The sequence below is a fragment of the Misgurnus anguillicaudatus genome, chromosome 17, assembly GCF_027580225.2.
Source record: "Misgurnus anguillicaudatus chromosome 17, ASM2758022v2, whole genome shotgun sequence".
Classification (NCBI taxonomy): domain Eukaryota; kingdom Metazoa; phylum Chordata; class Actinopteri; order Cypriniformes; family Cobitidae; genus Misgurnus; species Misgurnus anguillicaudatus.
The window spans coordinates 17,530,997-17,544,027 of record NC_073353.2 but is presented as its reverse complement, the minus strand read 5'-3'; the positions used below and the strand labels follow the sequence as shown (position 1 = coordinate 17,544,027).

The following is a 13,031-nucleotide window of genomic DNA, read 5'->3' as shown; positions in this document are numbered from 1 at the left end:
TTAGTGAAGAGCTTTGGGGTCCTCAGAGCTAAGAGGTGGAGAGGAGAGGGTGAAAGAAACAGACATATGGCTGCTTGAAGGTGTGATGTTTGAAAAGCAAATGTGTGCTCTGTGAGAAGTCCACTGTAATCTATAGAGAGTTGTTTTCCAGGGCACCCACTGGGCACCCATGCTGTGTTCTTTGGGGAGGGGCTACCTTTAGTCATGATCTGAAAAAGCCTACAAGCGTATATGTTTGGATACCTCTTGCAAAGTCTGATCGACGAGGTTACACCATACAGTATTAAGAATCATGTAAACCTTTGAAAAGTTATTTTTCTGTGCAAACTTACCTTAAATTTTCCCTGTGGGGAAAATCAGGTTTATTATTGATGCCTTATGGTGTTTTTGAAAGACGGCACGTGCAAATTTATTATTTAACATCATTGCTGAGTATTTTCTCAATTAAATTGAAGACGTGGTTTAAAAATCTCCTTGTAACCAATCAAATCATCACAGCTGAACGTGTGTATCAGTAGTTTAAGTCAAAGATATTATGTATGGTTGCCGCGTAGACTCTTGGCGCTAAAACCATATATATGGATAACTTCCGGTTCAAAAGCCGAACTGCAGTGTCGTCCAATCAGCGATGTCTCATGTTGCCCACTGGTACCTACCTCTTCCGGTAGGTTAATGTAGTTGTGTTTTTTAATTTGTAGTTGTGTTTTTAATTTGTTGTTGTGTTTTTTAATTTGTAGTTGTGTTTTTTAATTTGTTGTAGTGTTTTTATTTTGTAGTTGTTTTTTATTTTGTTGTAGTGTTTTTTTATTTGTTGTAGTGTTTTTTTAACTTGCTGTTGTGTTTTTATTTTGTTATGTTTTTTTAATTTGTTGTAGTTTTTTTCAACTTGCTGTTGTGTTTTTTTTATTTTGTTATGGTTTTTTATTTTGTTGTAGTGTTTTTTAATTTGTAGTTGTGTTTTTAATTTGTTGTAGTGTTTTTTAATTTGTAATTGTGTTTTCCAATTTGCTGTAGTGCTTTTTTAACTTGCTGTTGTGTTTTTTATTTTGTATTTGTTTTTTATTTTGTTGTAGTGTTTTTTAATTTGCTGTAGTGTTTTTTAATTTGTTGTTGTTTTTTAATTTGTTGCAGTGTTTTTTAATTTGTTGTTGTTTAGTAATTTGTTGTTGTGGTTTGCACTTCAGGGCCACCGTAGGATTAGTTCTGCAAACACAAAGTTCAAGAATGCATTGTTTAAAACCGAACTTAGCAGTTACATGTCTAAAACTGTCCAATGTAGCATCTATTTACATATATATCTATGGTCCAATGTGGTGCAAAAGAGGCGGGGACTTATTTGCATATTCATATCTATGGTCCGGGCTGTGTGATTGAGTAAAGGCAGGGACTAATTTGCATATTCATAGATCCACATACAGTACACTAAATGAGGCAAGGGTGTAGAGGTTCATTCAAGTGGTTTTAAAGCATAAAGAAATAACTGTGACAGGTAAAACTTTTATTATCATGCTCAATTGTTTAATTGATAAAATGATTGACAACAGGGATATTTTACTATTCCTTGTTTAATACTGGCCATTTGTCTTTTAGTTTCAAATGTGAGACTGCATATTTTTCCTCTTTACCATTTTACACGCCCGCCAGGGTTAAAATCTGTTTCTGCTCCTACTCTCTCTAGCACCCGCCTGTTTCTTTCACACACTCGTTCCCCTTTTCCTACAATACCCTAGAGACAGAAAGGTTGACAGTAGTGACATTCTGATCGGAGCTGCAGGTTGCCCATTTTTAGCACAATTATTTCCCCTCGCTCCTCCATCCCTACAGCTCGCCATTCAGTTCTTCTCCTCTCCCAATTGTTAACATTTTATTCTTATCTTGGCCCATGACAGGGACCATCTTAATAATGCGACTACTTACAAAGGTGACAATGTTTGCTGACTACTGAAAAGGACACGGCAGAGAACTTTCTGTGGCCCTTAAAAGACTCTGTCATACTTGCCAGCTAAGCTCCTCAGCACTCATTAACTGCATAGGCCGAGAGCATAAAAAAATCCCATGTTCATTACAGTAACCCTTTCATGTGCTCTTAATATTACTATTTGGATATAAGGAAATCTGAGCTCAATTAAATGACCACAGGAGCTTTGCACGATACCAAAAGCACCATGGAAAGCACTCCCATAGCAACTCTATAATAATATGAATTGATTAAATGAGACATTGTAATCTAGACAAAAAATTAGTATGTCTGTGGTATAGTCAATATATGTGGCAGAATGGGACTGTGCTTAATAACTGCGTTGTGGTATTTAATTCAAAACACGCAAAATAGGATGTCTAAATGTTAAAAAAAAACTCGTGAAAAAGGCTCAGGGGTTTTCAAATCAATAGCATTTCAGGAAAGTGTTAAAAACTGCTTTCATAAATTAGCAAACTATTCACAGATTCACAGTACTGTGCAAAGATTTTAGGCAATCCCACCACTTAATTTGTTGTTTTGGCAATGGTATAATAATTATTTCTCAAGAGTTTTGTATGCAATATTAAAACAGTAAAATGCAGAATTAAAACAGTAAAAACCGCTTCTATAAGCTGAAGTGTCACGTAGTGATCTTAAATGAAATTAAAATCAAATTTCTAATTAGTCTCCTCAAAATGGTTCAAGATGTCTTTAGTGCCAAGGGAGGTCACAGTAAATACTAACAGTTTGCCCTATATATTCTATACAGTATTTTTTTAATTTTGTGGACATATTTACATGTCTTTTCTGTTTGTATCTTAATAAAGAGACTGAAAAAATAATAATAACTGGGCATTTGTACAGTACTAAACATTTGCAAAACCTTAATAAGCCTATAATGCTCTGGGGTGCGTTCTCCGATAACGTTGTTTCTTAGCGCGCTAGGAAGACTCTTAAGTTAAACCTTAACTACAGGTATACCTTTCCTACGTGTGTTCTCCGAACTATACCTTAGGATGTTGCTTAAGGTAAACCTTCTTAAGTTCGACATTAGCGGGTGCTGTCCATGGTGGAGGTGCTGAATAGGTTGATATCGATTGCTCGACAATCAATTATTCACTTCATGTAATAGGTTTCGCTGTGTTATGAGATAGCGGTGTTCTTTATTAAATAAACATTTTAGAAATAGTTCAAGTTCAATTTATTAGGAATATCTGATAAAAAATATTTCAAATTGCAAACAACTAAATTCAACCTTCTATATTTTATATCAAACCCGTGCAAAACCCGCAACTTTATTTCCAAACGTATCATGTTTAAACTGCTCCAATTCATCCGCTATGCCTTGAAAGGATTATTTATATTAGGGGTTCCCAACAATTTTGTTGACCTTAGACTATACAAGCAGTAATCAAGTGCACAGTTTATTTTGAATGTTTATAAAGAATATGGCATGCAGTTGCCTCAAAGTTATAAAACATTAAAAAACTTTGATGCAAAGTCGAATTAACATTAATAATCATAATTATTTTTGTAATTTTACCCGATTTATTTATGCAGCTAAAATACTAGCAGTTAGACTAAGATTTAACGGATATGAAATGCACAAATGAAATAGTAGGATTCGCTGTATAGCTGCCAGTTTCACCAACTCCATCACCCAAAATATATTTTTTAAATAGTTTCTTAATCCTGTAGCATTTAATAGTTCGCAGTTGATGTCCCTTTGGAAAACATAATTAAAAATCTAACAACCATCAATGTAATGATGTCTAATTATGTAAATGTTTTATTCTTTAAATATACAAATATTTCCCTAATTAAACACAGAGTGTATTGCATCTTTTTTTTTTTTACAAATATTTAGTTATATAGACTGCAATGTAAGCTTTTATGAAAGTGATGGCCCCTAGTGGAGTCATGTGGGATACAGTAAAGCTAAGAGTGCTCCAGACCAACCTTCCGAACGAAAGACTTACAGGAGTGATACGTAACTAAGAACGTTTCGGGAAACACGTATTAGCGATAAGGTACAGCTTAAGGTACAACTTAAGGACGACGTAGCGTTAAGGTAGTTTCGGAGAACGCAGCCCTGGTCATATTCGCGCTACAGTAAAGCCACAAGTTTTGTTTTCGAGAAGCTGTGCATTACAGAGATGTTACCTATGGTACCACCAGACTGGAGTTATTGTCCTAACTAGAGTGTTTGTGGTTTAGTGAAGTAAGAACTTTTTTAAACATGACTCATTAAATCACAATTTAGTCAGCATAATTTTATCCATTGCATAATGTAATTTTAAAGTAAATCATGGGCGTCAGAACCATTATATGTTGTAGGGCCAAGACCCACCCACTTTTTAAGACTAATGATATTGGACCCAGTCACTTTTCTCTAACTTAGCGCATATGTCTGTTCACTTGTCAGAGTGCTGTCCGTCAAATCCATTCCACTAGAGCAGTGTTTCCCAATCCTGGTCCTCGAGTACCCCCTTCCAGAAAGTTTTAGATGTCTCCTCATTTAAACACCTAATTCAACTAATCAGTTTCCTTCCAGAATGGGTAACATGTCTTCCTAATAAGCTGTTGAGTAAAATCAGGTGTGTTAGATAAGGAGGCATCTATAACTTTCTGGAAGGGGGTACTCGAAGACCAGGATTGGACACTGCACTAGAGGAATGCCTTAATAAATTAAACTCCGTTACGCGTTTTAGCTACAGACATGACTTCTGCGCTGCTGCTTCCTTAAATCCATTCCACTTGGCTCATTTAGAGTCTATATAATTTAAATCCATTTCATAAAAGCAAGTGTTTAATTAAAAGGCACCAGAATACAAGAAAATGGCTCCATTAAATGTTTTGGACCCACCCACATTTTTGATGTAAATAAACCCAGCTGCACACCTGCAGCGTTGAAAGTGTTTTGCATTACAACAGGTACGTTCTTCTTTTTTTGAACGCATCTCATTGCTTTCTGGCAGAGTAGATGGGCTGTCAAAGTACATTGGCACTAACAGCAATGAAATCACTTGAGGTAACAAGTGCTGCATTCCAGACGAAGCCGGAGGTTGAAATATCTCAGTTTAAATGTCAAACCTTCGACCTCAGTGGGTTCCAGTCAATCACACGTAACATTCACACATTTTTCACAATGTCACCGTGGGATGCAGAGAAAATGTTGTGTTCATGGGCCTATTATGGTAAAACAGTTACTGGATATTTTAACGTTCATACATATTACGTGCTGTTAACATTTTTTAAAGTTTGTTTACGGTTCACAGTCAGCATCTTGTCCATGATGGCAAATACCACGTCACCCTGAGGTTGAACCATCTGCCCCGAATACAGCGATCCTTTTACCGACTTCTTTTTTCATCCCATGCGTTTACTTTCGGGTTTGAGGTGTCAAATATCCAAAATCGGATTTGTCTGGAAAGCAGCATAATGCTGTGTTCAGACCAGCCGCGGTAGAGGCATCAAGCAAGTGATTTCAATGTTAAGTCAATGTGAAGACATGTTGACGCAGGTCTAATGGTACATTCACAAGGGGCGTAAGAGTTACTGCTTCCCATTCACTTTTAATGGGTGACGTCATGCGTTGCCAAACTGAATTGTGGATCCGTCGGCACCCCGTCAGTGCCGTTGCTCGCGGCAGAAGTTGAACATTTCTCAACTTTTCAAGTGGCAACGCGTGCGTCAGCCAATCATATTGCCTTATGCAAATAACCTAGGCAGAGCCAGCCAATTACGTTTATGGAAGACCGGAGCATGTGTTGCGGCCACGGTGCTTTAGACAAGCCTTCCGTCAAGCGTTAACGCTTTTGCCTCGTGTGAATGTACCGTCAAGGTCTCGCGGCGCATATGAGGCTTTTAGTGCTGCACAGTAAACACGATTCTGCGTTTAGTTCACGTGAATGGCGCGAATTGAGCGTTGCCGCCGCAAACGTGCAGGTTGAAAATTTTGAACTTTGGCGGAAAAACCAATCAAGAGCTTGTTCTAGTAGTGACATGATTACAGAAATCAGCGGAGTCGCAAAAGCCCCTACCATGACGCAAATTTCCATGTGAATGTCTCGATGACTAGAATTTCACGAGCGGCTTTCACACGCAAATGAAGCGAGTAAACTCAAAATGTTCAAGTGGCAAACTAGAAGCGGTAGACGTGATTTTGACGCGTCAAACGCGGCTGGTGTAAACCCACGGTATGTCGCTTTATGTCATTTTACTGCACTGGGAGGTGGATCTGATCAGCTCCGCTGTCTGCTATCCCATTGGCAGACACTGCATAATATCACTACTCATTTGCATAGAATTAAACCCCACTATTGTTTCAATCCAAGCAGTCCCAAGAGACCAACTCTCATAAAAACAAGTTTTGTTATCTTTGTGGCAGCAAAACAAGAAAGTGCAATATGTGTGTGGTTTATGTTACTTTTGCAAAGGTGTCTGTCTTTCTAGTTCATTTAGTGTAATCTAATGCACTGCCTTCTACCCCAGTTATTTCTTTTAGGGAATGTTGATAAAGCAAGCGCTCTCGAACCCAGCCGGAGTCTGTCGGCTCATTTGCATCCGCGTGGCACAGAGCGTTTGTGTGCTTGTCTCAAGCCACCACTCCACCTGAGTATGCTGAGCATAATCAAATTACAGCAGCCAGGGAGCCCACCTAAAGCACAACAATAAATCATCCTGGTACATAAACAACCTGCGTAATTTTTAATCACCAGACTAAAAGAAAAACAAGAGCTTATTGCAGTCACGATATTCGCTGACGGATTTTGCGGAGGAAAAAGAAGAAACGAATTGGTGAACATTTGTAAATTAGCCGAGATTTATTGGTTGCTTTAATTTATGCTCTGTGTTGGAAAGATCCAGCGGGAGGTCAACGCGATGTCAAGTGCTTGTTTAAATAAACCATGAAATTGAATCTGCACAAAGGCGAGTGCTTGCTGCGGTTTGTCCTCATGCAGTCCGTTTCCTAACCTTGCTCTCTGTGTAGTGCCTTCTTACTAGTTTGAATCTTCTAATGCAAGATAACATTTAAACAGACTTAACATTTCTAATGAATGGCCTCATTAATTTTAATGAATGCACTTAATATCTGGAATAATACTGACCTTTGACTTTGCACAAAAATGTCAGCTTTCCTCCACTGTATCAATACGATATTATGATAAATCGGAGAAGGTCGGCAAAATGTCATATTGCACTATATCCAAAAGTAATAACTTCTGCATACAATAATTTATTTAAATCTAATCTCAACAAAATTCAAGGCTTCTGTAAACCAAGGAAAGTTGGAATACTATTTGAAATTTGTATTGCATTCCAAAAAAATGTGAAAGCTATTTTAAACTTTAATAATTCATTGACAAATATTAAAGAATGCCTAAAATGTCAATTTAAATATATCTATATGGAAATATATGCATTAAAACGTTTAATGGACACTAAACTGCTCTTTAAAATCTGTGAGAATTATTTATTTTTACCTAGAACTGGTTTTGTTTAACATTTAAAAAATACTACTTAAAACTACCAAGTTCTCAAACAATGATTTTTTTTTGGCGAACAATAACAGACACCACAAAAAAGACCTGCAGCATACATAAAAAATGCATGTGCCACTAAAATGCCACGTTTTTCACAAAGGCATCTGTGATTGACAGCTTTTACATCAGTTCTGTCTTATATGGCTAGTACATACACAAACACGTCATGCAACATTAACACTTCACACACCGTGCAGACTTTTGTTAACATAATCATGCTGTATGTATATAGCAATTCACACGACTCAAAGAAATTGAAAACAAGTGGACTGAAGTGGAAGTCAATCATTTACAGAAAGCAAACTTCTTTCAGTGTACCTCTCATCTCCAATCCTTTTCCACATGATTCTGTTGCTCCCGTCAATCCCTGCTGAACAGAGTCTGGGACCAGAGTACACGGATGCCATTGGTGAGTCATCCACCTGGAAAAGAAAGTGTAAAATCTTTGTCTGATGTATAGTCTTTATATTTGAGCAAGTTAACACTAGAAATGTGACCCTGCACTCGAAATAAAATTGTGTTATAGCACTTAAAGCTCATAATCATAGAGGAACAATTTTTAGTGCTATACAGCTCCTACAGTATGAAGAACCATCCGGGGGTGATATAGCACCACTATACTACCAGATATGGTTCTATATAGCACAATATGGTTCTACATAGGTTCTATATGGCACAATGGTTCCTCTATAATTACGAGCCAGTGAACCACTTTTAGTGCAATTTAGCACCGTTTGTTTTTAGAGTGTGGACCACAAAAGCATTCATAAAGGTAAGTGAGATTTATACGTCTTCAAAAAAGCTTTCCATTGGTTTGCTAGGATAGGACAATATTTGGCCGAGATACAACTATTTGAAAATCTGAAGGTACAAAAAATCTAAATATTGAAAAAATTGCCTCCAATTAAAGTCTCCAGCAACACATATTACTAATGCTAAATACATATATCATTTACAAAATATCTTAATGGTACATGATCATTACTTAATATTCCAGAAAATACACCTATAAATGATGATATCAAATTATTTCAATAATTTTGACCCATTCAATGTATTTTGGCAATTGCTACAAATATATCCGTGCAGCTTATGACTGGTTTTGTTGTCCAGGGTCACATATAGTACACATATAATGTGTAGGCAGGCAATACTGTGTAGGCAGAACATTCAGTAAAAAGATCTAAAACAATATAAAATCTCATATTTGAAGCTTTTAATTACCTAATTTATCTGATGCAGTTAGAGTTATTTGTGTTGCATGTGTTTGTCTTACTCTCGAAACAGTATGTGTTTTAATTTTGTGTAAGGAAAACACCACCATTTTTCAATATTTTACTATGTTCTTACATCAACTTAGACAAATACCTATCTTTTTCCAATGCGTACACTTCTTTGTACAATCTTTGTACAGCGCGTCATTAATGTGTTAGCATTTAGCCTAGCCCTATTCATTCCTTAGGGCGACCTCAGGCGCAGTAATTTTCGACCGAGGTCAAAGTGCTGCAGAGGAAGGGGGCGTGTACACCAAAACTTTTACGCCCGCGGCCGGCGCATGTTTTCAATCAGGGGCGGACTGGCCATCGGGAGTTCCGGGAGCAATCCCGAACGGCCGGTCCATTTCAGGCCGAACCGGCCGGAGGTCAAAAAGTTTTTTTTTTTTTAATGCCTGACCAGGCGCTCAGCTGCAGCGGAACGCTGTGTCTGTTTCAGACCGGGCCAAACCAATTATTCAAATCTTGAGGGGAGATAAGAGCGGCCCCTCCCAACTTGGACTGATCCTCGGTTTTCCTCACATCCGATTGGCTCAAAGGCGCCGATCAAAAGAGTTTACTTTTGGTCAGGTTTGGATTCGTGTGAATGCAACATAGACAAGACGGTAAAAATTGCGAAAAGAAGAGAAAGAAACGGGTGGGGCCTAAAACATAAAAATGTTGGCACAAGAGGCAGCTAAATGCGCCAAATTAACAGACCTTTTTCGCAGTCAAAAGGACGCTGTGGCAGGAGGTGCAGATGAGGAAGGACCAGCAGCATGGACAGGACAGGTGCACAATTAGTGATGCATCTATTATACACTGAAATCATTTATATTTGCATTTAAATATAGGCATATATAAGGGATAATGTAGAGCGAGGCGGTTTATATAGCGAATTCAACCCCGACAGGCTTATCAGGACCCCACGCAAAGCGGAGCTTGGTTGTATTCGCTATAAGAACCGCCTCGCTCTACATTATCCCGCTTATGAAATTGATGAAATAGCCTGCGTGCGTATTTTGGCAACAGACGTGGTGTTGTTCCCCGGTGGTTTTAATGTGTTAGCAACTCAGTAAGTTTATCAAAACAGTTTCCCAGCGTCTGGTAATTGCGTTTGGTTGCACTAATAATATACTTATACGCAGGGTGCGATTTGCCGGGGGGGATGCGTGGGATTTCCCCCTTTCTGGTCAATGTATCCCTGCCTCTGCTTAATAATTTTTATCCCCGGTGGGGATAAATTTACCCCCCGCCTCAAAGTGATCAGTGCTACTACACCAGTGGCGAGACGGATCACAAAACTTATCACGGATCCATGGTTTGATTAAAGTCAATTTTATTTTAAAATGCGCTACTTTGGCTGGCTCTGATATAGCTGCCCCGCAGCCTCTCTGTATTCACCACTCTGAAGACTTGCTCAATGTCCCGCCCACGGCGCTATCTGATTGGTTACACACCCGGTTACAACTCACGAGTAATGGCCTATCAACACTTGCGAGATGGTGGTGGAGCTGTGTGTCGAAACGAAGGAAAGCAGCATATTCAGCAGCATATTATTCAGGATATTAATAAAGCGGGAATAAACATCACAATCTGATTATCTGTTTATGATGACAAGCAGAGTTAGTGTCCTAGTCACACCACTGAGAATGGCCGAAGTTACGCATATATAAATGCCAATGAGGCGTTTAGCGAGGCGCGGGCACGACCAGTTCGTGACTAACACATAATACATCTTTCTATAATTTCACTGTAGCTCAGCAGCGCAATGTAAAGTTAACGTTATTACTTTAAAAGCAGCATCAAAACTGTTTCTACTGTAATGGTTTAACTTTGCAATCAATCCATTGTTCATATTTATTTCATGTTCATGTTTAAGTTGACACTACATTGTGCCATATAGCTTTGCCATTCAAGATTCTTGCGTGTTTTTTCGTTGTGCATGATCACAATATGTGTGGGGAAAGAAAAGCTATTAGAGTAAAAATATTGCGTTAGGCTGCTTCATGAGTTAATAAGAAAAAAGATTTTACAATTCCTGCAAATGCAGTAATAAAGTTCATGTTCTCATGATTTATTTTTATGAATTAAAATGTTTTGAAATGTGCTGTGGACAGAGACGCATTAATTTTTTCTCTTTCGCGCAGGTTATGTTTGGAAAGACGATGTCCTGTAGCTCAGGCACGGCCCCACTTTTCAACAGGCCCACCTAAAACTTAAAAAAAAAAAAAATTTACTATATTCTAATTTTGTCAAGAATTATAAAAAAATCGTCAATAAGCTCATAATTTGTGCTAAAATAGTCTAAATGTTTAGTTTTAAAACCATTTTAAAAAGCTGGTAATATTTTGATGTTTCTGCGCAAGTTCAGCAGACAGTGAGGTTCGTGTTTGTTTCAATCAGAGCTCGTGAGCTGAGAGCGCATGTCTGAATATTAAAAATATTTTAATTAGAAATATATATATAAAAAAATATTATAATGGATTTTTGTTAGGTCAGACAATGATTACCAAATTTCTCTCTCATGCTCCTCATAACCACTGAAAACAGTAAAAAAGTAAAAATTATTATGGATGGAAGTTAAAAGTGGTGGGTACAAAATGACTCATGACGAAATATGGTGGGTACGCGAACCCACCGTCACCGAAATCGAGGTCTATGAAAACATCCCCCCCTCTGTTTTTTTCACAAATCGCACCCTGCTTATACGTATATATGGTCACTTTATATTTGGCCATCTGCTAACGTCTTCTATTCACTCCACTATAGTACACGGATCTGGTAGCTGTGTTGAAAAACTTGATAAAGTCAACTTTTAAATATATATTTCTCTGTCTGTGTTGCTTCACTACTGATTCTTGTCTGTATATTAGCTGTTAAGGTCACTGATGGAGAGAGACAGGTTGATGATGACTCTTGCAGTCATATTGATGAGGAGGAGGAAGGAAAGCAGAACAAGAGGAGGAGGAGAATGGAACCAGTACAAAAACAGTGATGGGTCAGTGTGCAGGGCTGGGTAGGCAATCATATTACCCTGCTGGAAAAACCAGCAAGACCAGCATATGTTGTGTTTTGGTGCTGGTATGCTGGTGACCACCAGCTAAACCAGCATCAAACCAGCATAGACCAGCATAATTCCCATGCTGGTTTGATGCTGTTTTTTTTCAGCAGGGTAGGCATATCAATCAATCAAGGCTTTATTAAGGACACACAAATAGAAAAATACAGCACAATACCGTATTACATATTTACATATAGGATAAAATGCAATAGTTCCACTTACTAGATTATAACCTGACTAAAGCACAGATTGAATTAAAAAAAGGAATTATTCTTAGTCATATTTATTACTGATGTTCTTATCATGCATATGTAGCTGTACAATCAGTAAGCAGAGGCAGGGTCCAGCACACACAGGGGAAGTGGAGCCAGGGAGAGTTGAAAGTGAGTACGTACACACACAATCTCTATTTTATAGGACTGTATTGTAGTTTTTGATTATCTGAGTGGGTATGTGTGAGTAATTGTAACCATTTTATCACTCCAACTGACTGTACACATGACATGCTGGTAGTTAGCAGTATACTGTGACTTATGTGTTCGAGATTAGGTTTTGCTGACCTGGTTGTGTTTAGTGCAGTGGTGACTTGCTTATACAACCTGAGGAGGCAGGTGTTATCCTAAAGTTTCTTTTAGGTCTTCAGCATAATCTGATTCTTTTCAAGTTAATACCATAAAAACACTACTAGAATTAAAATAACTGCAAAAAATCCTGCTCGTGCACCAAGGGCACTCGCGTAAAAGGCCTCTCCATCTTAAAGTCCCGGGCTGAATTTCAGTCCCAGTACGTCCCTGTTTTCAATTGTTTCCAACGGAAGCTCTGCATTTTTCAAATAAGCCGGCAGCTAGCGGTTTTCTTTCGCACTGAAAATCGGCGCCTGGCGGTTTTTCAGCGCTCAGCGCTGAACGCCGAGAGTTGAAAAATATTCAACTTTGAGTGAAAAGCTCCGCTCGTCAATGTCAGTTCTCACACGGCCGTCCAATCACAGTGGAGGAGGGGGCAATTACCACAGCAACCAACCGTTCACAGCTGACGTATCAGAGCTACCAAAGCGCTCGGCTGAAAAAGAGCTGGCATTCGACGTTGTCCAGGCGTTTTCAGACGCATTTAAAAGTTTTGCTGTGCACAACCCCTAAGTGCTCTTCCGCTATACAATATAGTTCTCATTTTTTATCTGCTTAAAAATCGCCACGTTTTATTTTGTGCCA

General features: G+C 38.4%; 1 protein-coding gene across 3 annotated transcripts in view; it reads right to left on the bottom strand.

The window, feature by feature from the left end:
• The window catches only part of thsd7ba (thrombospondin, type I, domain containing 7Ba), a 346,688-nt gene that overhangs the window by 66,891 nt on the left and 266,766 nt on the right, over positions 1–13,031 (bottom strand). For all 3 annotated transcript variants that reach the window (XM_055214506.2, XM_055214508.2, XM_055214507.2), the window contains one exon: positions 7,825–7,928. In XM_055214506.2, coding sequence (XP_055070481.2) covers positions 7,825–7,928 — 104 coding nt within the window. The remainder of the gene's footprint in view (positions 1–7,824; positions 7,929–13,031) is intronic.